Below are 27,390 nucleotides of genomic sequence, written 5' to 3'. Positions count from 1 at the left end.
CTTCAGAAGCGCACTGCGCATGCTCAGAAGACTCCTGCAGTTCCGGTCATGCGCTGTCTCGACTGTTTACTTGCCGGTTTCAGACACGCTCTGCACATGACCGGAACTGCAGGAGTCTTTTCAGCATGCGCAGTGCGCGTCTGAAGCCGAGAGGCGAGCACCCGGATAACACGGCTGTGGGAATGGTAAGTGCGCACGCGTGGGATCTCAAGGAGCGACGGGGACATCGCTCATGTAAATCCATGGTATCACGCCCACAGGGGCGTGAGACCACGGAAAACATGCAAATTCCCACAGGGTGATGAGACGCCCAGGGGACTAGAGCCCCTGCTCATTTACATACGGAACACATAAGTAATAAAACATATTTTTATACATTTATAATACACACTATTACAACACAGTGATGGGTAGGAAGGGGTTACTAGGCCACACATCACCCTGCTTCTAGGTTAGAACACATAAGAGACCTGACAGGTTCCCTTTAACTTACTCCTAGATGTCAGTTGTCTGGCACACAAAAATGTAAAGGATAAAGAGAATAATAACCCCTGTGTCCTCAGCAAGAGTTTTACAAAATTGTATATTTCAGAAACATGCAGAAAATTGTGCAGATTGCCAAAACACCACAGGCCAATTTCTACTTTTGTAAAGGAGTTAAATATCTTCACACCAGCCAGAAAGTTTACAGGGGGTGAAAGTCTAATTTTTAGTCAAAGAACTTGGTATAGCTGACTTGGGTGGATGCTTGGAGTGTCTGTATTTGCTATGCTAATATGTATTCTGCCATTTGTTACTATTTTGTAAACACCTATATTTATTCATGAACTGTCTGGGTTATATAATAAAGGGTCCACCCTTTTTTGATTGTAAAACTGGAAAGAAAGTTTTACTTCATAACTTGTTCTAGTTTCCCCAGCGCTGATAGAATCCCTGTAACTTCTGAAGTAGCAAAAACTACCTCAACACTTTCATCACTTGTTTCTAGTTTTACTGTTTCTTTAAATCTGAATTCCGTAAAATCAAAGAATAAATTAGTCCTTAAAAAATAGTCGATTCTGAAAACTAATGCACATAGAAAAGTGGAATTTTGCTCAAAGAAGATTGTCACATAGCTAATATAATTTTCTAATTGATGCTTGAAAAAATGACAGCAGAAATGTAGATGTTCAAAGCATCTTTAAAATAGACCACACGATCATTTTATGAAAGGTCTGGTCCAGGGTCGGACATATCATTGGTGCAGCCTGTGCACATAGGCCCAAGAGGTTGATGGGCCCATTTTGACCCCCAAAGCAGGTGGAATTGTGCATTTTAATGGGCTCTTGGGCTACAACAGGCCAATGTAATGTGGTTGCACAGGGGCCCTTTTCTGTCTGTGTCTGCCAGTGATCTGGTCTATATCTGATTGTGAATGTTTTTCCTGCCATAGTGATTGCCCATCCATCTATACCTCTAATGAATGTAGCCGAAGTGACCCACATCAATCAATCATTTACTGAATCACTTTATAATGATAGTACTATTGTGCACAAATATCAATTACATTTCTGACACAGCCTAAAAATCCACAGCCAAATAATTTCCATCTCTATATTCGCAATGTTTATTAAAATTATTAATTATTTAGTTATATTAAAAAGTAATATATAATCTTTAAAATGTTGGCCAAATAACCTGACAACTAACCAGAGGGCGGCGCTGGGCAGGCAATACGGTGTGAGGCTGAGGAGCTAGAAATGCATCATCTCACCGCAATGCACTACCAGACTCGTGTGCAGCAATACAAAACCCAATTTCTTTGTAACTGGGGCTCATAAATGCGTCAAATTGCTTATCTTATGAAGGACTACACACTCAAACAAATGGTTTGGAGGAGATGAAGTTTCTGACTGGTTCCTTTTCATAGGCGATCACTTATAAAGGAAGCCTCATCACAGAAAGGTCAGGAGAAGCATGTATCACATAAAAATTGCACAAGCAGAATATGCGAGGGCTCTTAAAGCATAAAAAGCCAGTAATTAATGATTCTTGAATGTGTACAAATGCTTTCTAACTCGCTCTTTAAATGAAACGTTTAGTTGACATATAGGGTTTGCAAACACCTGCATTTAATAACAGATAACAAATCAGGCTTTTAAGTCACAATGATTTAACAGGATGGGCTTTGAAGGAAACAGCTCAAATCACTTTGCCAATCAAGGTTTAGAGTGCTTTTATGTTCTCAAGGTGTTCCGGTAAAGCTGTTTATACTTTAGATTTCAGGAGGGAATAAAAGCAGTAGAATATTAATGGATATGACTGACAAGTCCAGCCTGTCAATAGCACTTTTCTGTTACTGAATAGATGATATTTAGGAACAGTTCACGCAAACTTTTTAATTTACTTCACTAGAGAAAGGACGGGCACACTGCTCAAACAGTCCACCTTGCTTATTCATGGATAAATATTAACATCCAGTAAGACCCATCAGACTCATCAGATTAAAAATGGCTGAATCTTTCAATTAGCATGTGCGGGGGCTTCCCAACTCTATCCAAAAGGGGTTATCAAGAGAGAGAAGGGTTGGGCAGCTTGAATTTAAATGTCCTGGAGATCAGCCACATCCAGAGCTGTCCGTGAGCAGAATACTCTCCTCACCCCAATCAGAATACATACATGTTCAACTGAGCCCAGTATGCAAGTGTGTAGAAGGTCAGCAGAAAGCCCCAAAGCAAGCCTTCAGCCGACATCTAACTGATGTATACACTGACAAACAAAAGGGTAACAATGTTTTGAACGTTTGACTTTCAGGCTTTATATCTCACCATCCACTACAGCTTTGAGCATGAGACTACCTTCATTTTATAAATAAGAAGAGTAACACATAATAGAAGCGCACATCCAATGAGAAAAAATGAAAAATATTTATTGAATCCATAGAAACACACAATATAAAATCAATTAAAACCATACATGAACCATGACCATGACCTCCACAGTTGAAAATATGCGCATAAGGACAATAATAAGACCAATAATGATATATTTCAAGAAAGTGAGTGTGCAAAATTAGTGAGGATAATTGATTGTGTTCCCACAGCCAAAATATGGTTAATAGGGGTAATATACAGTATGTCTATAGGCAAGGTAATGATTTAATATTAATGTAAGTATGCTGGATGTAAAATGGCAGAGACAATAGATCACAATCCCACAGTTAAGGAATTAAATATAATATATATCTGTAAGTCAATGACCTAATACCAACATATATATACATATATATGCACACATATACCTTCATTTTATAGACAGTCATCTTGGCTATCTCGTATATAAATTTGACATCAATTATTTAGCATATGATTAGTTATTCAGATTCCTGTAATGTCACTGCATTGCTACTGTTTTGCTCCTAAAAAGCAAAATTTAAATTTTTATTATTTTGGTAAAAATTGTTTAAAAGAACTGAAGTCCTCAGTGGTTGATACCTTTTAATGGCTAACTGAAAAGATGGTAATAATTGCAAGCTTTCGAGACTACTCAGGTCTCTTCATCAGGCATGGTATAACACAAAATCTGAAGAGTCACATATTTATACTCAACAGGACATAGAATAGTGCAGTAAAGAAAAAAAACAACAAGTTATATAAAACAGAACTATCACTATGGCAGGAGGGCAAGCTGTTGTGGCCATAAATATTGCTGCAGTTCAGTGTGAAAGTTTTATTGTCCTCTGATTAGAGTCTAGTCCAGGGCTGTGACGCGCTCGAATAGTATTATTTTGGTAGTATTTTGTAAATCCACCTTTGGCTTTCAACACTGCGTAAATCTTTCTGGGCATGCACTCAATCAGATTCAAGCATGTTTTAACTGAAATCTAATTCCACATATCTTCTACACTCTCCCAAGGTTGGTGCATACTGGTTGACTCATTGGGAATGTGTACAAATTTTTCTTCAACTCTACCTACAAGTGTTCGATTGGTTTGAGGTCTGGGGACTGTGGGGGCCAACCAGCCCCTCACCTTTATTATTACCATCTAACTATTTCTTTGCCAATTTTAATGTATGCTTCTGTGCGTTGACCAGCATATCATCAGGTTTCCTGCAACAAACTTGACAGTTCCTTCAATTTCTTGATCCATTAGCAACCTTTTTCCCTTGTTTCTTCCAGACCCACTTGCACCCATCACAGCTCAGTCTATTGACTTTCATCTCATCGCTCCGAATCCCCCTTTTCCAATCTTCTACTGTTCACTTTTTGTACTTCTTTGCAAACTCAATCTGACACTTATGACGATATTGAAGTCAACATTTCTTCACCTTTGTTTGGGCCACCATCCCAGACTTTTTTAACATGTATTGCACGGTGCTTGTGTCGTGGGCGGGGAGGACGCCACTGCGCTACGCTCGCTAACGCTCAGGTCCGGCGCTGCTGCGATGGCTGCTCGGTGGCTCAAGCGGTGGGCTGGATCCGGGGACTCGAGCGGCGCTCCTCGCCCGTGAGTGAAAGGGGTGGTTGGTTTGGGGGATTTAGTCCGTGACGCCACCCACGGGTCGTGGTGAAGATGGGCCCCACCGCTGCTGGTGACGGGGATCCCGGGAGCGATGGTAGGGAGTAGCTGGGATGTTGTTTTCCCCCTCCGTGGGTAGGGGTCGGTGGTCCCGGGGCCCGATGATGCGACGGGGAGGCAGGGTTGGTGAAGTGCAGGGTTGCAGGGACCACGCGGCGCGGTGCCGGATGGCACGGGTGTACTCACTCAGCAAGAAAGGTACAAAGTCCTTGGTAAACCAAACGGCTGGATGGACGGGTCCCGCAGCCAGCTGCAGTGTCTCTCCCCGGACAGGTGATGGCGGCTGTCTTTCCCTGCACCTTGATGTTCTTCTTTCTGACTACTATGGATTCCCAACGGTAGTCCGCTCCTCGGTGTATGGGTACCGGAGGAGCCCGTTTGCCCGCAAGCGCTGGCCCTTGGGTCTCTAGCCTTAGGCGGTAGCTGTATACCCTCACGGTGTGGGCTGTTTCCTTCAATCGGGACTTTTGCTGTTGTGAAACCGCTGGGGTTTCAGTCACATTCGGATCTGACTATTGTCGGCGGCTCCAAGCCTGGTCGGGGTCCGATGGCCCTGCCTGTGTGTGCTGGCTTCACTTCGCTCACCAGTCGGTACCGGCGGGCCAATGCCCGACCCCGGTCGTACAGTTCCGCATTGCTCCACCACTCCTGCAGACGGCCACCACCGTCTGCCAACCTTGCTGTCAGTGCCTGGGCCACAAACCCAGACACCCAAGTGCTTGTTCCTCTCACTTCAAACTGCTCAACTGTTCTGTCACTTTTCCTGCCTCCAGGCCTGTGAACTCCTCGGTGGGTGGGGCCAACCGCTTGGCTCCGCCCAACCTGGTGTGTACATCAGACACTGGAGGGAGGCAACAAGGATTTTTGTTTGGCTGGTGTCCCTGTCTAATGGGGGTGGGGGTGTTTGTATGTTATCTGTGATGACATGGCTAGGCCAGGGCGCCACACTTGCATGGTCATCTGTGATCTCACTATTACGAACCATACGAATCACCCCTATTGCCAAGTTTGTAGAGGCAGAATTGATAGACCTTGTAATGAGCTGACCTATTGATGCCAATATTTTGCCTAGAAGTTCACGCTTGGCTCTTGAATGGATGGACAGACTTCATTTTGTATTCTTCCAACTATCATGGCATTCACATAATGCAGTTTGGCAATTTTCTTAGCTGAGAAATTGCTATTGGTGAGCTGGATGATGCTGTTCCTCTTTTCTTGGGAAATCTTCTTCATGGCTGCTCCTCCATTTGAACTAGTGACATTTCTCTTAGTAATCAACCTAATTAAACACTGAGCTATTAAGGAATGTGAGAACCGGTTGTAATTTGTAGTATACAGGAAGAAAAAGATGATAAGGATCTGCATGACTAATTATATGCTAAATAGATTCAAGTCAAATTTATGTAAGAGGTAGCCAAGATGATTGTCTGTATAATGAGGGTTGTCTCACGCTCTAAGATGTAGTAAAAATATTGTTACCCCTTTGCTTTTTACTGTATATGTGCACCTTAGCCATTACATAGGCAATAGTCATCAATTAAAGATAAACCACGACTGCATGAGCAGCAGGGAACCAATGTCATATAGGACTGAACAGTACATTTGTAGTACAAAAAAGTATAACTATATGAAGCCTACATATCTGGAAAGACTATATTTAATCTTCTATCACCAAAATAACAAGACCTATGTTCCCAAAGATTGTAAAGCTGGCCAAACACATTGGATAGCTGTTGGCCGAATGTTCAGCTGATGGCTCTCTTTCCTGACACTCCCATACACAGGAACTAATGGCTTGGTTAGCATTCCTGTACTGTCTATAAGAGAGCTACTGCCAAAAAAATCTGGCACTGCCTTATCACGCCATTAGCACACTTCCCTTAAAAAAGTTTTCAAATCAAACAGGTTATCACATATGAATAAGATTGTTTCATAAGAAAAAAGTTATGACCTATCAGGCCGTTGCAAAAAAACAAAAATGGAAGTCTTATTTACATAACTGAAGTCTTATTACTCCACTACTTAACCCCTTCACAACCTTGGATGTACTGATACATCGTATGTTTTGGGTGATTCCCAACCTAGGACGTACCTGGACATCCTAGCAATTGTGGGGGCACAGGGTGGTGTGCTCCCACAATTGCCGTCAGGGACTTGGCTTACCTGACAGCCGAGCCCCGACCCTCATAGCTAGGAACTCCACACTGTCTCTGGCTGATTAACCCCCTAAATGCCGCAATCGATATGGATCGTGGCACTTAGGGGATTGGGAGAGGGATCGTGCTCCCTCACCCCTCCAATCACTGCCACCGTGATGAAATCATTGCCATGGTGACTCGAGGTCATCATGATGACCTCCAGGTCACCTGACTACAGAAAGCCTGAGTAATTATGCCTGCAGCATGATCAGTCTTTTTCTGTTCAGCTCTGACAGCTACAAAGTTCTGCAGTGATCAAGGACTGCAGAACACTGCAGCTGCAATCAGAGTCCTGTAAAGTGATGTCCCATAAAGGGATTAAGTAAAAAAGTTTTTTAGAAAAGTAAAAATATTGAAAAAAAATCACAAAATAAGAACAAAAATATTCCAATAAACAGTTATATTTGAGTAACAAAAAAAAAATATTTAGTATTGCTGCGTCTGTAACAACCTGATTTATCAAACTATTTGTCATACTAGTTAATGTGTTCAGTGAACACTGGAAAAATAAAAAACTACAAAGCATATCAAAAACTATATCTTTTCATCAAACAGCTGACAAATAAAGTGGAATAAAATGCAATCAAAAAGTCATATATGAATAAAAATGGTACCGTTGAAAATGTCATTTTGTCCCACAAAAAAAAGCCACCATGCACCTCCATGAACAAAAAAATAAAAAAGCTATAGCTCTCAGAATACAGCAATGCAAAAACTGTTTTTTTTTCCCATAAAATGTTTTATTTATGGTGTGAAAGCGGTAAAACATAAAAAACTACATAAATGCGGTATTGCTATAATCATACTAACCCGAAGAATAAAACATCACTTTTACTGCACGGTGAACGGCGTGAAAAAACCCCAAAAAACTATTTCTGAGCTGCTGTTTTTTCTTGATTCTGCCTCACAAGAAGCGGAATAAAAAGTGAAAAAAAATATTACATGGCTCAAAATGGTACCAAAACCCTTCAACCCAACCTGCAAAAAACAAGCTCTCACATGACTTTGTTGGCAGATAAATAAAAAAACTATAGTCTTCAAAATTTAATGATGCAAAAAACCTTTATTTTGTAAAAAAGCATTTTTTAGTGCGATAGTCGCCAAACCTAAAAAAGCTATAAATCTGATATCGCTGTAATTGTACTGATTGGAGGAATAAAGGCACTTAATCACCTATATCGTACGGTAATCATCGTAAAAAATAAATAAATAATGCCAATTCTTCAAACGCTATTGATTTGTTCATTATGCCTCTAAAAGGTCTCAGTACGGCATGGCTCACATTTATTCTGTGCTCTACGCAGGGCGCTTGCACTGGTTGATTATGAGTAAGGGTGCGTGCCCACAATCAGTGTTATCGTTTTGGATGCAGTGAGTTTTCACTGCTTTCAAAAAGCTGCCTTGTACAGTACAAGCACAGTGGATGGGATTAGTAAAAATCTCATGCCCACTGTGATTCCTTTTTTCACGCAGCTGACTAAACTGACCTGTGTCATTGTTTCCCATCCTGTAATTTATGCTTCTAGAGACGTGAGTGTTCTCTGTGGGGAAAACACAGCGAAAGTCCACAGTGCCTCAAACCCTGATCGTGGGCACGGGGCACTGCTGTATTCTGTGGAGAACACTCGCGTCTCCATAGGAGAAGACATGCTGCATCCAGGACACAGCGTGTGCCAGTCGTGGGTGCATACCCTAAATCTCTGAAAAACGTGATTCAGACAAAATTCACAACAAAAAATTTGCTGTAATGAGGCAGATGGTGTCACTTTGACCTCACAACTGGCCTGTGGTGTGGCAGTGTCCACCTTTTTAAGTGAGCACAAAAGTGCAGTCATCAACAGTTTTTTTCACCTTTGAAAAGACAGACACTGCTAAACAGAGACCAAACAAAGTCCGGAGTAACTCTGCTGCCTCATTAGTGAAAGGTTCAGTTGCGGGTTTCGCCTTAATCATGTATTTCAGAGATGTAGATGGAAATCCCAATGTAAGTGTTCAGCATAAGAGCATAGGATAACTATGAACTGATCCAAAATGTTCTGTACCAAAATTGCCACCAAATAGCATTCAACTCAAACCACGAAAACACGAGTCCCCCTTCAGGTCTTCCATCTGTTAACAGAAATATAGGGGGCTGCCACATTACTGGTAGCACAAAGGCTCTGGAAAACCGCTATGACTCCCCCCCTCAAACAAAAAAATGCCGCAAAATCTGCGCTCCCAAATCCAAATGCCCCCCTCTCTTCTAAGCCCCACAATGTGCCTAAACCACAGTTTGCATCCACGTTTGGCATTATTGTAGTGAGGAGAGCTCGCGTAAATATATGCGGTACAGGTTTCCAGAAGAATGAGCTGGCCACGGGTACTACAATGTACTGGGCACAACAAGGATTTATTTGAAATTTTTAATTCTGCAACATTCACTGCGTTTGACACCATGGGTCACAATTAAGTCGTCACTTCACCCATAGATGATTTCCCAGAAGGGTATAATTTAGGGGCTTTGCAAGTGAAGTCCGCAAACTATTCTAGGAAAATCTGTGGTCCAAATATCAAATGGTGCTCCTTTCCTCCTTAGCCCTGTGGTGCAGCCAAATAGTACTGTACAGCAGTCCCATGTGATGTAATGAAACATTCAGGAGAAATTGTGTAACACATTATGGGGGCGTTTTTACCTATTATCCTTGTGAAAATTGGAAATTTGTGGTTAAAACAAAATTTTAGTGGTAAAAATGTACCGTAATTATTTTTTTCAGCGCCAAATAGTATAACATTTTGTGACACACCTGTAGTATTAATACGCTCACTTCACTGCTGGATGAATTAATTAATGGGTGTAGTTTGTAAAATGGGGTCACTTGTGGTGGGTTTCTGCTGTTCTGGCACCTCAAGGGCTTTGCCAATGGGACATAGCACCCACAAACCATTCCAACTAAATCTGCACTCAAATATGGCATGCCTTCCCTTCTTCAGTTTGCACTGTGCCTCAAGAGTAGTTGTTAACTACATATGGGGTACTGGCGTACTCAGGAGAAATTGCACAACAAATTTGATGGTCCATTATGCCTTGTGAAAGTAAAAGCTTGGTGTTAAAACAACATGTTTGTAGTAAAAAATTTATTTTTTCCTTTTCATGGCTCAACGTTATAAAATTCCGTGAAGCACCTAGAGGTTCAAGTTGCTCACCAACCATCTATATAAATTCCTTCAGGGGTGTAGTTTCCAAAATAGGTCACTTGTAGGGGAGTTCCACTGTTTAGCCACAACAGGTGCTCTCCAAATGCGACATGGCATCCACTTAGGATTCCAGCCAATTTTGCAGTCAAACGGTGCTCCTTCCCTTCCGAGCCGTGCCATGCACCCAGACAGTTGATTTCCACCACATATGAAGTATCAGCGTACTCAGGAGAATCTGCACAATACAATCCATACATTGTATGGTGCATTTTTTCGTTCATAGACTCCTCCCATTACTAATCTAGGGCTTAGTGGCAGCTGCAGACAGACATTAACCCCTTATTACTCAAATTGCCACCGCACCAGGCCAATCGGGAAGAGCTGGGTAAAACGCTGGGCTTGTCAAATCTAATGGATGCGACAATCCCAAGCAGTTGCTATTTTTAGCCTGGGGGGCGCAATATACATGGTTCTCCCCAGCCTGAGAATACCAGCCCCCAGCTGTTGGGCTTTATCATGGCTGGATATCAAAACTGGGGGGGCCGTATACCATTTTTTTAAATTATTTATTCAAATAAATTTTTATTCAAATATTATTATTTTTTTTAAATGGATGCGCTTCATCTTATTTTGATACACAACCAAGTGCACAGCTGGGGCTGCAGCCTGTAGCCATATGCTTTATCTGTGTTGGGTATCATAATATGAGGGGACCCTGTGCCAATTATTATATTTATTTATTTTTATATCACAATAGACGCACACAGTGTCTGTGATTGGAAGCTATCAGCTCACATGCTGACACTCAGTGTGGGGGTGCATCTGACTGGAATCAATGCCAGAGGTGGTAGGTCGGAAAAGTAGTGGCTATGCATGAAGATAAGTGAGCGGCCCCGGAAATGAATGAACAGCCTGGAAGCAGTTACAGCCACGTCTTGGTAAGTATGAAGTGCTCGCTGCTATCCCCCTATCCCTTCTGCCACCATTTTTAGTCACCGGATTCTGGACCCCATAGACATATATGGGGACTGGCATCCAGCCAGATAACAGGGTTCAATCCCAGGTCGGAACCAGGTTTTTTTTTAAACCCGGTTAGACCCGCCGGTCCCGGTTATCTGTGAGTCCGCCCATCACTATTGATCAGTCATTATCAAAATTCTCAGGTAAAATCATTATTCAGTGAAGACTTTCCCATTACTGAGATAGGAGATGGCAGTTGGTGCTGAGGAGATTCTATGATGGGAGGAGGGAGGAGGTAGAGGAAGAGGGAGGAAATGGAGGAATAGATCCTCACCCTCCTCTCTCTGCTGTCTACAGAGTCTCCTCAGTAACAATTGCCATCTCCTATCTCAGTAATGGGAAAGTCCTCACTGAATACAGATTGTACCTCAGAATTTTGATAATGACTGATCAATACTGGCAGGGAAAGAAGCAGATTTCTCTGATAAAATATATTACAAAGTTGCTTTTTTGCAAGTGTTCTATTGATTTATGAAATAAAAATTAAAATGACGGGTACGCTGTAACTCTAACCTCATGCTTCCCAACACAATGTACTTTTGCTGACTGTGCTGAGCACATTGGTCCTACTTTGGAGTGTACAGTTCCATTTTCTACTTTTGTTTTAATGGAGCCGCACTATATGTACATCTATGTGGCAGTACAAGAATAACACTGGGACATGGTCACAATGCATTTATGTTTTAAAGCTGAGGTTAAAGAGTCAATGTCAATATGGTAATAGGATGAGATACAAAATGGGGAGTAGCATGTTCATATTATCCCTCAGATTAGGGACCAAAATATTACTTTATCAGACCTAAAGGGATTAGTGGTAAATAGGGTCTGAATACTGACCACTGCAAAAAAATGTGCAGTTTCATATTAATATACTTAAGGGCGGCACGTTGGCTCAGTGGTTAGCACTGCAATCTTGCAGCACTGGGGTCCTGGGTTCGAATCCCTCCAAGGACATCATCTGTAAGGAGTTTGTATGTTCTCTCCATGTTTGCGTGGGTTTCCTCCGGGATCTCCGGTTTCCTCCCACACTCCAAAAATATACTCATAGGGAACCTAGCTTGTGAGCCCCAATGGGGATAGTGTTGCCATTGTATGTAAAGCGCTGTGGAATTAACAGCACTATATAAATGAATAATGATTATTATTATTATTATTATTATTATTATTATTATCAAAAATACTTTTCCATCTGACCCATAGAGCTAAATGGAAAGTAGGGTTAAAATAGTGATTGCTGCCACTATTTCTTCCTTTCAGCCAACAGTAAATGTAGGACATAGAGAAATAAAGAAAATGCTGCTTTGTTAAATGATGAAGGTCAATGTTCTGAAAATAACGAAACCTTATTTGTAATGGATGCCTCTGCTTTTGTTAATATGGCATTGAATGGAAAATCATTGGATAGAGTTTTTCTTAGCTTTCCATATGTTTATATATAGCTTATGCTATTCAAAAGTAAATCCCATAGAAAGAGATACACTTGTAAATTCCTTACAGAGTCAACTCTCAGGATTCTTCGCAGCTTTCTTGAAGTGGTCTGCTGTTAAAAGACTAAACATAATCAAACACCACTATGAAATATAACGCATTATTAAACTGTGAAGTGTAATGCAGTATTGCACTATGAATTATAGCGCAGTATTACAGGCCAGTGTTCCTCTGAAGTTACATGCTAACAATGGGCTCGTTAAGTTCCCACTAAATGTCCTAGCCTTTAATTCTATTGGAGGGTATTTTCAGGCTGATTTGGTCGAGTATAGGAAAAGTCAAGCTTGTATTAAATGAAGCAGCGGGGAACAAAACAGGCTTATCCCTGCATTCACTATCCATCCAGTAAAATGATTGGCTTCATTGTATTTTATTTTGAGAGACAGAAAAAAGTATAGGACAGGGTTACTAGAATTTCATTATGTTTCCATGGCAATAGCTCGATTCTATTTCAGTTATAGACTGGACATTAAAAATCTTTGTCCATAATGTCATCAATCAAAATTTCTGACATTGGGTAAGAAAAACTGAACCATTAACCTTATAGAAAAGAGGCAACTCATGGTACAAAAACAATATTAGTGTTCACATAGGGTTTTCAGCTTAACGCTATATGATCAATAGACAGATAGATAGATAGATTATTTACTTAGACATACAAACAACATAGGTTGTGTAATTGTAGGATAAAATATATATACACATACACACACACACATATATGTGTGTGTGGCGCCCCTGCGGCTTCAGGCGCCACAGGGTACTGCACCCCCATTAGGATGTAGTACTGATCCTGTGTCTAAGGAAGGTCGAGGTCGGTTAACACATGCACAAACATACGGTCACAGGGTTGCCCTCCCCAATGGGGACTGGGACAGGGTCGGATGACAGTAGGGGGTCACTGCAGCGGTGGGTTTACAGGACCTCACCGCACCAGGGGCTCCCCAGATCCACTGGACTGGGGTCTCAGGGTCAGGGAGAAGCAACCACCAGGGGGAGTTAGGAGCACAGTAGGAAGAGCAGGTTGACCTAGTGAGAGTACCAGCTGGTGGCAGCGGCTGGGGGAAACAGCTCAGAACACAACAAAAAGAAGGGATTTCAGCTTCAGACACAGAGCAGTGCGGATGTGCCATGCGCAGCTCTGTGGGCCAAGGCTTTCACCACTCAGTCGCTGGGGAGAAGCAGGGCAGCTGCTTCGACAGGACTTGCGCTGTCGGGATACAGATTCCTAGGGCAGGCATACTCCAAGTTGTCTACCAACGCTGCGAGAGTCACGGAGAATGGCTACCCATTTCATGAGTCTGCAGCAAATAGCACATAAGATCTGGGGTTGAGGACCGGCCCCATAACGGAACCGCTTTATCAGCATACAAAACGGGACACACTTTACTGACACGGGACTCTCAAGTGCTTCATGCCACGGGGTCCGATACTTAGCATACAAAAGGAGGAGAGAGAGCTCACAGGTTGACACACACACCGGACTTGACCTTTCATGGATCTGGGATAAGCTTGAGCCCCTCGTGGCAGAGAATGGTACCTCAGGAAGCGTCTGAAAGACTTGAGTAAAAACACCTGGAACCGCAGCCCCTGTCTCTGCCTCTCCTTTACCGTCGCCGTTGCCTAGCGCTGCGGCGCCAACGGGGATCACTACTACCCCCACCATCCTCCTGGGGTAATCCCGCTCCACCTGTGGGGAGCGACACCATCCCAGCTGCACCTGACATCTGACCGGGTGAGAGACCATGCAGCGGCAGCCCCCATCCCTGGCCGCATACCACAGGTGGCGTCACGATCCTAATAGACTTTCCTAGCCTCCAACTACTACCTCCATCCTCCCTACTACCCTCCAACCCTCCATTCTGTACACCTTGGGGTAACAGAACTGAGCCAGGCCACCCTGTGACAATGCAGATGATCTGCACCCCCGGCTCGGCAACGAGTAGATTAAAACTCCTGCCCCATGGGGCGCTACATATACATAGTATACACATACGGAGAAGGAGAGATTTTAGATTGAAGACTGCCTTTACTTTGGCTATAAGGTTTAATATACTAGCCTCACTGTACATATAAGAATATCAACCCAGGAAATATAGCTTGTTGTCACCCCGCTGACAACCAACCTCTTGAACAAATGCCTTGATTTGCCCTTAGGCTTTGCCCTTGGTTTAGAAAGAGCAATAGATGAGGGACAGATGTATCATTGGTGCAACCTGTGCAGCCCAAGACAGGGGTCCAAGAGCCAAGGAGGCCCATTTCCACCCCCAAAGCAGGCAGAATTGTGAATTATGAGGAGCTCTTGACCTGCAAAGGGCCCATTTCTTTCTGTATCTGCCAACGGATAAGATAAGATAAGATACAATTGAGATAGAATATACTGATGAATATGTGAAAAAGATCTGGGATAGCTAGATAGATAGATAGATAGCTAGATAGATAGCTAGATAGACAGACAGACAGACAGACAGACAGACAGACAGATAGATAGATAGATAGATAGATAGATAGATAAGTGGACGGATGGCTATTCTTATAAATTAGTGAACAAAAATGGGGGTACTTTTAATTTACCCATATCTGAACAATATTTCGGCTCTAAATGCATTGAGCTTTTCTCAAGCCATGGTAAGATCTTATCCACATTCCCCCTGTATGTTAAACATAGGTGCCCTTTTGATCCCATCTCGCTTATCTTTAAATATTGTGGCCATTGTGCAGGTCCATCCTGTGAGAATCATCCCCAAAAGTCGGAGTCCTCAATCTACAGTGCATGAGCAATGTATTGGCTCTCATCTCCACACTTAATCAGAAAAGGGCAAGAGAAGGAAAGATAGATAGATAGATAGATAGATAGATAGATAGATAGATAGATAGATAGAGGGCTAGATAGATAGATAGATAGATAGATAGAGGGCTAGATAGATAGATAGATAGATAGATAGATAGATAGATAGATAGATAGATAGATAGATAGATAGAGATAGTTATTGTATTTGGGTGCAAACATATAACAACAAATATCCTAGGCAATATAAAGATGTATTTTTCTATGTGTACAGCAAAATTGGGAAATCTTTTTATCTTAACAAAGGAAGAAGATTAAAAAAAAAGCAAGTCACAACCTATTAATGATTAACACCATGTCCTGGGTCTGGCAGAACTGAACTCATGAATAATTCATATCAGAAACACATTTCCCCCTGCAAGGTTGATGAATGAAATAGGGAAGGCTCTAGGAACGATCAGCCCTCTCTCTTCCTGCCTTGCTCAGAAATCGTCATGAAATTGGAGGGTTAAGACAAGTTCAGGACACCCCAGGCACAGTCTAGTCATTTTCCGAGAAGGGAGAATTATACTGAAATTGGTTGCAGGAACGTTTTGTTGGCTTAAACGCAGGCAGCTGCTATAAAGAGTTAAGGCGTGAATGTTTGAAGTGAATTAAAGTCTATTTTTGCACTGAGCATTCAAGTCCAGGAGGAATGGTCTCTGAAGGGAAAGGAAAGCGATGAACAATATGACAGACAGTTGGTGCAGAACGTGCCTCTCACACACTGCTATCTGCCAATGATTGGAATTTTTCTGTAAAATGACTTGAAAAGGAGACACATAGAAGATGAATGTAAGTACAAATGGATTCTTCTATTATTTCTCTTTCCATAGGATTGCTGTAGTCAGTTCCTTATGAATCTCCCATGTTCTGCTTAGGTTCGGGTATTAGAATTGTACTTTACAGCCTATACCCTGGCTTGCTGACATTATGGGGAGATATCATATTTAACCTTTAATTGCACTTGCACAGCGTAGCTTGAAAAGCAACGATAAATGTCCTTTTGAGATTCTTGAAATGTCATCTGCTTTCTGGTTTTCACAAATTCACCTTTCCATGATAAAATGTAGCTCCTATGTTGATAATCTAAAAGCAAGCAGGTATATAAAGGTGTGATCTCTTGTAGACATATGATATTCATTCTCTGTAAAGCAGGAGACAAGTCATAACTCAGTAAAGGTCATCATGATCTCCAGTGTTTCAATTCCTGCACTAGTACCTCTTCTGACTACATAAATCATAGTCATAGAGACATAGTGAACGTGCTACATCAATGTACTGTATGTACGAGTGCACAGATATACACTTATGCCTTGAAAATTTTGGCTGTATTCTCCATTTTTCTGCTTAATTCCTAGTTTATCTGCTGTAAAAGTAAAAACATATTTTCTGTAATGAGATAAACACATCTTATATTGGGTTTAATCATATGTTTTAAATAGTTACATTCTGTATAAAACTCAATATTATCCCCCCACCCATAAAGAGTATGGTAGGATTCAGCACTAATTTGTTTGCACAGTCTGGCTGTGGGGTGAGATGGAAAGATACTAAATATAACCCAGGATTCCTCCATAGACGTGAGCACCTCAAAGGTCAGAACATGTGCAAGTGAAAAACAACTCGGAATTAGCCCAGAAAGAGCAGATAATTGGAAATCGCAAATCCCTACTCCATTACTGTTCTAGGGGAATGTTTTCTCCATATTGTCCAACATAATACAGTAACTTGCTGGTATTTTACATTGATAGAACTGCATCTGGAAGAAGAAAAAGCTGATTTTAAGATGTATTCAGTCTTTTGTCCACCAATGTTTTAGGATCCCTTGGCGCAGACAGGTTTATGAAGTGATAAGTCTTCATGTCATGCTTTAGTAGACCATCAATGAAAAATTACTCAATTTTCGAGGAGGTGCCGAACTCCAGTTTGTACTGGTTTATGACTGTTATCCAAATTGCAAATGGATAAAAAAAATGTAAAAAAAAATAGTGGTATAATGAGCTACTGAATAAGCTGGTAATTATACTGCTGATGTTTGGTTGGAGTAGAAAGTCTTGTGTGTTTGTACTCTTCATCTTTACCCATCTTCTTAGAAATTGTGAACCACCAGGAACGTTTTAGTAAATTTAGTTCCACCAGTTTTTCCATTTCCTCAATGCTGGTAATTATACTGCTGATGTTTGGTTGGATTGGAAAGTCTTGTGTGTTAGTACTCTTCATTTTTATCCATATTCTTTGTTATTGTGAATGACCAATAACATTTTAGTAAATTGAGTTCCATCAGTTTTTTCCATTTTCTCAATGCTGGTAATTATACTGCTGATGTTTGGTTGGAGTAGAAAGTCTTGTGTGTTTGTACTCTTCATCTTTATCCATATTCTTATATATTGTGAACGACCAATAACATTTTAGTAAATTTAGTTCCACCAGTTTTTCCATTTCCGCAATGCTGGTAATTATACTGCTGATGTTTGGTTGGAGTAGAAAGTCTTGTGTGTTTGTACTCTTCATCTTTACCCATCTTCTTATACATTGTGAACCACCATTAATGTTTTAGTAAATTTAGATCCACCAGTTTTTCTATTTCCTCAATGCTGGTGGAAATGGTAAAGATTGCTAACGGAGATAACCACTGAGGGTATGACATGACCAGGATCTCAGCATAAAAAATAATTAGGATCTTATATATAGTCGGAGCTTACTTTTTCTCATGGTATAGACATGTTTTAACATCCTATAATTACAATATTCTCTAGCAGTTCAGTCTATTATACATGTGGCCAATTTTCAAATTGAGTCAAGTAATTAATGTCTTATTTCCATTGCATACAATAACAGGAATAATGGCTAGCTAACATAAAGTGCTTAATTGATCACAACCCAATTAGAATATCATATCGATTGTATCCTTCATGGTAGTTTGTGAAAGATAGACATTAACAGGGCTGATAAAGGTCATAGTTTGGCTAATAGGCTCTAATACCTGCCATATATTGTAATACATTTTACGGGAATGAGGCTTGAATACTCCTCATCCGTTATTGTCATCTTATTATGTAAACGCTCCAGATGATAAAACATAAGTGGCATAAAATAGCTAAGTCGCCATGTATCAGCAGAGGTGTTGGGAGTAGATTTAGTGCACCACTGAGATATACAAATAACTATTAAGTGTATTACTATGAGTAAGCTTATGTCCTTCTCCTAATATTTCCCTCTGACTATATATAAACATTTTAAATAATGAAAAGAATATATACCTAGATAAGTAATATAACTAAATATATTTCCCAGCTTATGGTACAGGGCAGTATACAGTTAGGTCCAGAAATATTTGGACAGTGACTGAATCTTCCTGATTTGGGTTCTGTATGCTGCTATTTTTTATTTAAAATTAAACATATGAGATGCAATTAAAGTGGAGACTTTCAGGTTTAATTAAAGGGGTTGAACAAAGATATCCGGCTGTGACACATTGAGGAATTGCAACCATTTTTCTAACGAGCCTCCTCAGTTCAGAGACTCAAAAGTAATTGAACAAATGTTCTTTAGCATAAATAAAATGTTAATTTTTAATACTTTGTAGAAAATCTTTTGCAGGCAATGACTGCCTGAAGTCTGTAAGACATAGACGTCACTAAACGCTGGGTTTCACCCTTCAGGAAAGTGGAGAGATCTGCACCGGCTGAATAGTAAAGAGTTCTGTGCTGTGCACTAAACAATGGAGGTAAAGGAAAAAGACACACGCCCTAATAGCACCAGTAACTCTATTATGACAAGCAGAAACTAGAGGTGGGGAGACAAAGGCGCAATAGGGTCTTACCCGATATAACAGGGGTGATAAGAAAGAAATAGGTACACTCACCTGATGGGGTTGTGCCAGTCACAACTACTTAAAGCGCATGTGAGTGTCCGCGTGGTTCAAGCAGCGGCCCCGTATAAGCGTAATAAAGAATATATATACAGGAGAAAAACGGGTATATGCCGCGCTTAAAAACCACTGAGGCAGAAATGATATAAAAATTTCTTTTTTGTTTACAGCATTCCTACACGTTTCAGAGACAAGGACCGTCTCCTTCCTCAGGGAAAAAGAAATCAATTTCTTTTTCCCTGAGGAAGGAGACGGTCCTTGTCTCTGAAACGCGTAGGAATGCTGTAAATAAAAAAGAAATTTTTATATCATTTCTGCCTCAGTGGTTTTTAAGCGCGGCATATACCCGTTTTTCTCCTGTATATATATTGTCTATTATGACAAAGGAGAGCATAGCCTGCATGTTATAAAAGTGCAAAATGCGTTATTGAAAGACACATAATATGAGTGCAATTGTTAAAGGCATTTAAAAAAGCAAATACGCAACCCTTTATAATACTATACATATAGAGGATTAAAACCAGCTGAAAAAATGCTAAAGATAAGTGTAACACAATAAGGGTAGATTCACATAGTATACAGACCAAAGAAGTTATATGCAGCCATGATGATGGTAAGATAAATAAATAGAGTCAAGAGATAACCTCAATAGGTCACAGAATCACAGAAATAATCAGTCAAGAAAAATGACATAAATATTTAGACCAGAATTCACGTGTGAACTGTATAGCAATGACCCAAAATAGAAGATGGGGAGAAAGGAATAAAAGCCCCACATGTCACGCGTTATGCCAACATAGTGGCTTCCTCAGGGGTTTCCTCCTTTGTGATGCTTTGCCAAACCTTTACTGCAGCTGACTTCAGTTGTTGTTTGTTTGTGGTTCTTTCTGCCCGAAATTTTGTCTTAAGCATGTGAGATGCAGCTCGATGGGGTTGAGATCTGGTCATTAAATAGGCTATTGCAGAATAACAGAATATTACACTTCTTTGCTTTAAACTCCTCGGTTGCCTTTGCAATATGTTTTGGGTCATTGTCCATCTGTACAATCCACCTTTCTGAATTTTGTTGAACAGAAAGTATAGCCCGACTGCTTCTGTCTTCAGTCACATCATCAATAAAAACAAGTGACTCAGTGCCATCACACTTCCACCACAATGTTTTACAGAGGATTTGGTGTGCTTTAAATCATGAGCCGTTTCAAGCCTTCTCCATACTTTCTTCTTCCCATATTTTGGTATAAGTTGACTTTAGTTTCATCTGTTCACAGAATGCTTTTCCAGATCTGACTGGTGTCCCTAGATGTTTTTTTGGCAAAGTCTAATCTGGCCTTTTGTATTTTTGAAGCTGATTCATGTTTTGCACCTTGTGGTGAAACCTCTGTATTTGCTCTCATGAAGTCTTCTCTTTGTGGTACACTTAGATAAGGAAACTTCTACTTGTTCACTTGAGTGGATGTTGTGAAGGGGTTTTTTTTTACCATAAAAATGATTCTGCGATTATCCACCACTGTTGTCTCATGTGGACATCCAGGCATTTATGAGTACCCAAGCTGACCACTGTGCTCTTTTATTTTGTAGCATGTACCAAACTGTTTATTTGGATACTCCTAACATTTCTGCTATCTTTCTTATGGATTTTCTTTTATTCAGCCTGATGATTACTTGGTTCTCTCCCATTGAGTGTTCTTCTTACTCCATGTTGTGGGTTCACAACAACAGCTTCTAAATGCAAATGCCACACCTTGAATCAGCGCCAGACCTTTTATCTATCTAATAGTTAATGGAATAAAGAGAGAATAGACCATGCAGCCTATTAAAGAGCTATTGAGATATTTGTCCAATTACTTTTGGTCCCCTCAAAAGGAGGCAGCTACATATTAAAAAGCTGTAATTGCTGCACCCCAAGGCTATGTGCGCACGTTGCGTAATTACATGCAGTTACGCTGCGCTTTGTAGCGCAGCGTAACTGCATGCTTCCTGCGTCCCCTGCATAATCTATGTAGATTGTGCAGGGGCCGTGCACACGTTGCGTCTTAGAGCGCAGCGCTTCGGCTGCTGCCCGAAGCGCTGCGTTCTAAGAAGTGACATGTCACTTCTTCCGTGCGCTTTGCCGGCAGCCCCTGCTCTGTCTATGGCAAGAGCTGCATGCAGAGCGCACGTTCTCTGCCGGCACCATGCGCTTCAGAACGGAGCTTTTCAGCTGCGCTCTGAAGCGCAACTTTTAGGTGCGGTGCAGAGCGCACACGTGCGCACATAGCCTTGCTCCAATTAAGATGTGAGTACCTCAAATTAAAACAGAGTCTGCACTAATCCCATGATGATTATGTAACTGTATCTTGAATACATTGTGATAAACAGCTAAAATCACAATACTTGTGTCACTTGCCCACATACTGTATTTCTGGACCTAACTGTATGTGGCAATCCTAAATTCTGCCTCTTCATATCTGCATAAACACTGCTCAGTATGATAAGATTTATCAGTGTCATGGAATTCATGACATCAGGTGTACTATGCACGTACATTGATAAATTATGCCAAAAAAATTAGATAAATGGTGTCTATTTCCAGACTTTTCTCAGCCACCCTCTAGACACATTTTTAGTTTTTTAGACAGGTGAAAAAGTGCCAAAAGTGCCTGATACATTTTTACATGATTAGCACAACACTTTCTGTGCATATAGCTCAGTAAATCTTCCTAATAGAATAGCATCTATTTATTAGAAAGCCTATTATAGCAAGATTGTAAATTAGATTGTCTGTTGATGTTGAACACATACACAATAACCCAATAAAATAACAGAATTAACTAAATTAGAAACTGAAGATTTCACATACAGGTAATTAACCAGATTTATGTCCCATAAAAGAGTAACTTGCTCATCTAATCAATACTATGATAAACTGATGCTACCCGAATTTAGCACACTTCCAAAAGGTTTAGTGTAAATACCAATTCATTTAGTGATTGATTGGGTCTTAGCAATGTAGAAATCCTAATGAAGCACTATTTTGGAGAAATCCAATTTAGTTATTTTAGCTATCAATGCATCTATCCAATTAGACATACTGTAGAAAATCAATGGATACAGCAAACCTAATGGTTTTATGTCTATTGATTGCGGCTATAGTCCCTGAAAAGATATAGTCAGAAGAGTGTGTAGATTCATTCTACTCAGATATATTATTTATTGGGTGATTTTATATGTAAAACATCTAGATTTCGCATGTTTATCAACTCTGGTTTAGGTTTGTGGCAAATTACTTATACTTATAAGTATGTATCTTACTAAGTAGCAAAAATTAGTTTACTATCTGGGTACCAATCCAATGATGGCCAGTTCCAGGCACCTGACCGCTGCTGCCAGTCACAAGTTTCAGTGATTACCGTAGGTGACCAAAGAATGAGGCATCATCATTTCCTGCCATAAACTAACAGATATTGGAGCAAGGGGGATTAGTGCAGATGAATACATTGCTTTATTATGTTTGTCGTTTACCCATCCCTTTCTTAGTTGGATAAAGGTACCGTCACACATAACAAGATCGCTAGCGAGATCGCAGCTGAGTCACGGTTTCTATGACGCAGTAGCGATCCCGTTAGCGATCTCGTTATGTGTGACACCTACCAGCGATCAGGCCCCTGCTGTGAGATCTCTAGTCGTTGCAGAATGGTCCAGGCCATTTTCTTCAAAGGCGATGTCCTGCTGGGCAGGACACATCGCTATGTTTGACACTATGTGACAGGGTCACAGTGACTGCGGAGATCGTTATACAGGTCGCTACTGCGACCTGTATTGTTACTGCATCGCTGGTAAGATCTGACTGTGACATCTCACCTGCGACCTCCCAGCGACTTACCTGCGATCCATATCAGGTCGCATCGTTTTCGGGATCGCTGATAAGTCGTTGTGTGTGTCAGGGCCTTAACCCTTTAAATGAAAAGGCACAGATGAAGAAAGCTTTAAGTAATCAGATTTCTCCAGTTTTTTACTAACATATATGCAAAATATTTTGCAGTGGCTAATTTATAATGTAACATTCATTTTAATCCCATGGCAAGAAGATCAATTCAATGAGATGCTGCACAGGAGAAACGACACAGTAATATATTGAGTAGCATGATAGATATATATATATATATATATATATATATATATATATATATATATATATATATATATATACCGTACATACATACACACACACACACACACACACACACACACACACACACACACACACACACACACACACACAGTATATATAGTGCCTTACGAACGTATTCGACCCCCTTGAATTTTTCAATCTTTTCCTACATTTTAGGCTTCAGACATAAAGATACAAAAATTTAATTTTATGGTGAAGAATCAATAAATGGGGCACAATTGTGAAGTTGAACGAAATTTGTTGCTTATTTTAAACCTTTATAAAAAATAATAAACTGAAAAGTGGGGCGTGCAATATTATTTGTCCCCTTCAAGTTAGTACTTTGTAGCGCCACCTTTTGCTGCAATTACAGCTGCAAGTCGCTTGCGGTATGTCTCTATCAGTTTTACACATCGAGAGACTGAAATTCTTTCCAATTCTATTTTGATCCCTGCCACTACAGGTTAATATTTTTCCTTATCACCCCTGATGAACTCTCTGATTAGAGAAGGACATGCGTTGGGTGGGCCGTGTTTTGTTGGGACAGCTATCACACTTGGGTGCTGCTCTTGTCAGGGCGGAAGCAATTGCATGGGGCATGACAGGGGTTAGCTGTTATCTTTATACCCTTGGGCTTGCCAGCATATCTTCTGCCTTGGTTATATTATTGGATCAGTGTGCATAGTATACAAACTCGTGGAGAAGAATCGGGTTAGATAGTGACAATTATTTGCACTTTATTATTATGCACTGCACTTATTGTATGTTTTTAGCTAATTGTAGTAAAAGTTAAGTTTTAGTCCATGCTTTGTTTGAATACTGATTGGACTTAGGGGCACTATTTGTCTCTGTTTAGCAGAGAATTGGCTTTATTGCCATTCTTCCTTTGCAAACAGCTCGAGCTGAGTGAGGTTGGATGGAGAGCGTTTGTGAACAGCAGTTTTCAGCTCTTTCCACAGATTCTCAATTGGATTCAGGTCTGGACTTTGACTAGCCCATTCTAAAACCTGGATACGTTTATTTGTGAACCATTTCATTGTAGATTTTGGTTTATGTTTGGGATCATTGTCTTGTTGGAAGACAAATCTCCATCCCAGTCTCAGGTCTTTTGTAGACTTCAACAGGTTTTCTTCAAGAATGGTCCTGTATTTAGCTCCATCCATCTTCACATCAATTTTAACCATCTTCTCTGTCCCTGCTGAAGAAAAGCAGACCCAAACCATGATGCTGCACCACCATGTTTGACAGTGGGGATGGTGTGTTCAGGGTGATGAGCTGTGTTGTTTTTACTCCAAACATATCATTTGGGATTGGGCCCAAAAAGTTCAATTTTGGTTTTTCTGACCAGAGCACCTTTTTCCACATGTTTGGTGTCTCCCAGGTGGCTTGTGGCAAACTTTAAACAATACTTTCCTTGATTATCTTTGAGAAATGGCTTTTTTCTTGCCACTCTTCCATAAAGGCCAGATTTGTGCAGTGTACGACTGATTGATGTCCTATGGACAGATTCTCCCACCTCAGCTGTAGATCTCTGCAGTTCATCCAGAGTGATCATGGGCCTCTTGGCTGCATCTCTGATCAGTCTTCTTGTTTGAGATGAAATTTTTGAGGAACGGCCGGGTCTTGGTAGATTTGCAGCGGTATGATACTCCTTCCATTTCAATATGATCGCTTGCACAGTGCTTCTTGGGATGTTTAAAGTTGTGGAAATCTTTCTGTAACCAAATCTGGCTTTAAACTTCTCCACAACAGTATCACGGACCTGCCTGTTGTGTTCCTTTGGTCTTCATGATGCTCTCTGTGCTTTAAACAGAACACTGAGACTATCACAGAGCAGGTGCATTTATACGGAGACTTCATTACACACAGGCGGCTTATATTTATCATCATCAGTCATTTAGGACAACATTGGATCATTCAGAGATCCTCAATGAACTTCTGGAGTGAGTTTGCTGCACTGAAAGTAAAGTGGACGAATAATATTGCACGCCCCAATTTTCAGTTTATTATTTTTTACAAAAGTTTAAAATAAGCAATACATTTTGTTAAACTTCTCAATTGTGTCCCACTTCTTGTTTATTCTTCACCATAAAATTTAATTTTTTATCTTTATGTTTGCAGCCTGAAATGTGGGAAAATGTTGAAAAATTCAAGGGGGCTGAATACTTTCGCAAAGGCACTGTGTATATATATATATATATATATATATATATATATATATGCACCATAGACCTGTAGGGTCTGTTAGAAGGAGAGGTACTGGAGTTCTTTGTTCATTTTTCTAGTCATAGTGTACTAATGGTATTCACTAGTGATAAGCGAGTGTGCTTGCCACTGCTTGATGCTCAACCAGGCATTGGGTGCTTGGTATACTCGTTACTCAATCGAGTATTACAGGTGCGCGAGCGCCCTGCTTGAGTTACCGCCCTGCATGTTTCACAGCTGTTTTTCAGCCACTAAACATGTGGAGATTGCCTGCCAATCACAGTAATGCAGTTGCCATGTTGGCTACTGGCATTACTGTGATTGCCCAGCCGCATCATGTCATCGGGTCAATATAAGACCCAGTGACGCAATGCTCAGCACACTCTACCCCAGAAACAGTTGAGGAGATCTGCTGGAGAATGGGTAGTATATTATTTTAGCATTAATGGTATATAGGCAGGGATTATTGCCTTACAGTTCTTGCTACTGCAACATAAAGCCAAAAAGTTCTTTTCAGTCCTACTTCTATTCTAATCTAGCCCCTATTAATACCACTCTTAACTGCAGTGATTGTAGTGCTCAGCCAACATATATCTATGTTGCGTTGAATAAATCAATATTCTGTTCTATAGATCACTAGAGTTGGTAAACAAGATCTCCTACATTATTACAGGGTTTGTTCTGATTGACATAAATTAAGGTATATTGCTTAAAAAATATAAACAAAGCCTTTTTAATTTTCCATTACAGAAAGATGGATAACAATCTATGAAACAAAACCATGCATGAATATTGGTTATTCAATAATTTTGGTTCTCAGAAAACCGTTTTAACACCCTTTATTTAGCAATTGAGGCCTTCATTTCCACGAGTTTGTTAACATTATCCAGAGTATATATATATATATATATATATATATATATATATATATATATATATATATATATATATATACATACATACATACATACATACATACATACAGTTGAAACCAGAAGTTTACATACACTATCTAAAAAGACACATATGCATGTTTTTCTCACTATCTGACATGAAATCAGAATAAACCTTTCACATTTTAGGTCAATTAGGATTACAAAATGGATTTATATTTGCGAAATGCCAGAATGAGAGAGAGAATGTTTTAAGACATTTTTATTACTTTCTGCAAAGTCAAAAGTTTACATACATTTCATTAGTATTTGGTACAATTGCCCTTAAACTGTATGACTTGGGTTAAATGTATCTGGAAATTGCACCCAAGGATGAACTAGACTTGAGCAAGTCCACAATTATTTCTGAGATCTTGGCTGATTTATTTTCACTTTCCCATGATGCTACACAAAGCAGCAGTGTGTTTTAGGTGTGCGTTAAAATACATTCACAGGTGAGTATCTAATTAACTCAGATGTTGACAATAAACCTATCAGAAGCTTCCAAAGACATAATATCACCATATGGGCTGTCCCATATTGTGTTAAGGCATAGTACTCTTAGGGGTACTTTGCACGCTGCGACATCGCTAGCCGATTGTGGCGATGCCGAGCGCGATAGTCCCCGCCCCCAATGCAGATGCGATATCTTGTGATAGCTGCCATGGTGAACATTATCACTACGGCAGCTTCACAAGCACTTACCTGCCCTGCGACGTCGCTCTGGCCGGCGACCCGCCTCCTTCCTAAGGGGGCGGGTCGTGCGGCGTCACAGCGATGTCACACGGCAGGCGGCCAATAGAAGCGGAGGGGCGGAGATGAGCGGGACGTAAAAATCCCGCCCACCTCCTTCCTTCCTCATTGCAGGCGGGACGCAGGTAAGGAGATGTTCATACACAGCGATGTGTGCTGCCACAGGAACGAGGAACAACATCGTACCTGTCGCTGCAGCGAAATGATGGAA

At 40.6% G+C, this 27,390-nt stretch overlaps 1 protein-coding gene across 2 annotated transcripts in view; it reads left to right on the top strand.

Moving 5' to 3' along the window:
* SCHIP1 (schwannomin interacting protein 1) overlaps window positions 1-27,390 on the top strand; it is a 709,310-nt gene that overhangs the window by 471,909 nt on the left and 210,011 nt on the right. The window contains exon 1 of one of the 2 annotated variants that reach the window (XM_075340675.1): window positions 15,710-16,060. The exons of the other annotated variant lie outside the window; for it this stretch is intronic. Within the exon in view, the coding sequence (XP_075196790.1) occupies window positions 16,055-16,060 (6 nt within the window). The 5' untranslated portion in view covers window positions 15,710-16,054. Of the gene's footprint in view, window positions 1-15,709; window positions 16,061-27,390 lie in introns of those variants that run through there. 2 annotated transcript variants of the gene reach the window in all.

The sequence above is a fragment of the Anomaloglossus baeobatrachus genome, chromosome 3 (assembly GCF_048569485.1).
Source record: "Anomaloglossus baeobatrachus isolate aAnoBae1 chromosome 3, aAnoBae1.hap1, whole genome shotgun sequence".
Classification (NCBI taxonomy): Eukaryota; Metazoa; Chordata; class Amphibia; order Anura; family Aromobatidae; genus Anomaloglossus; species Anomaloglossus baeobatrachus.
This window is presented reverse-complemented; position numbering and strand designations above follow the sequence as displayed.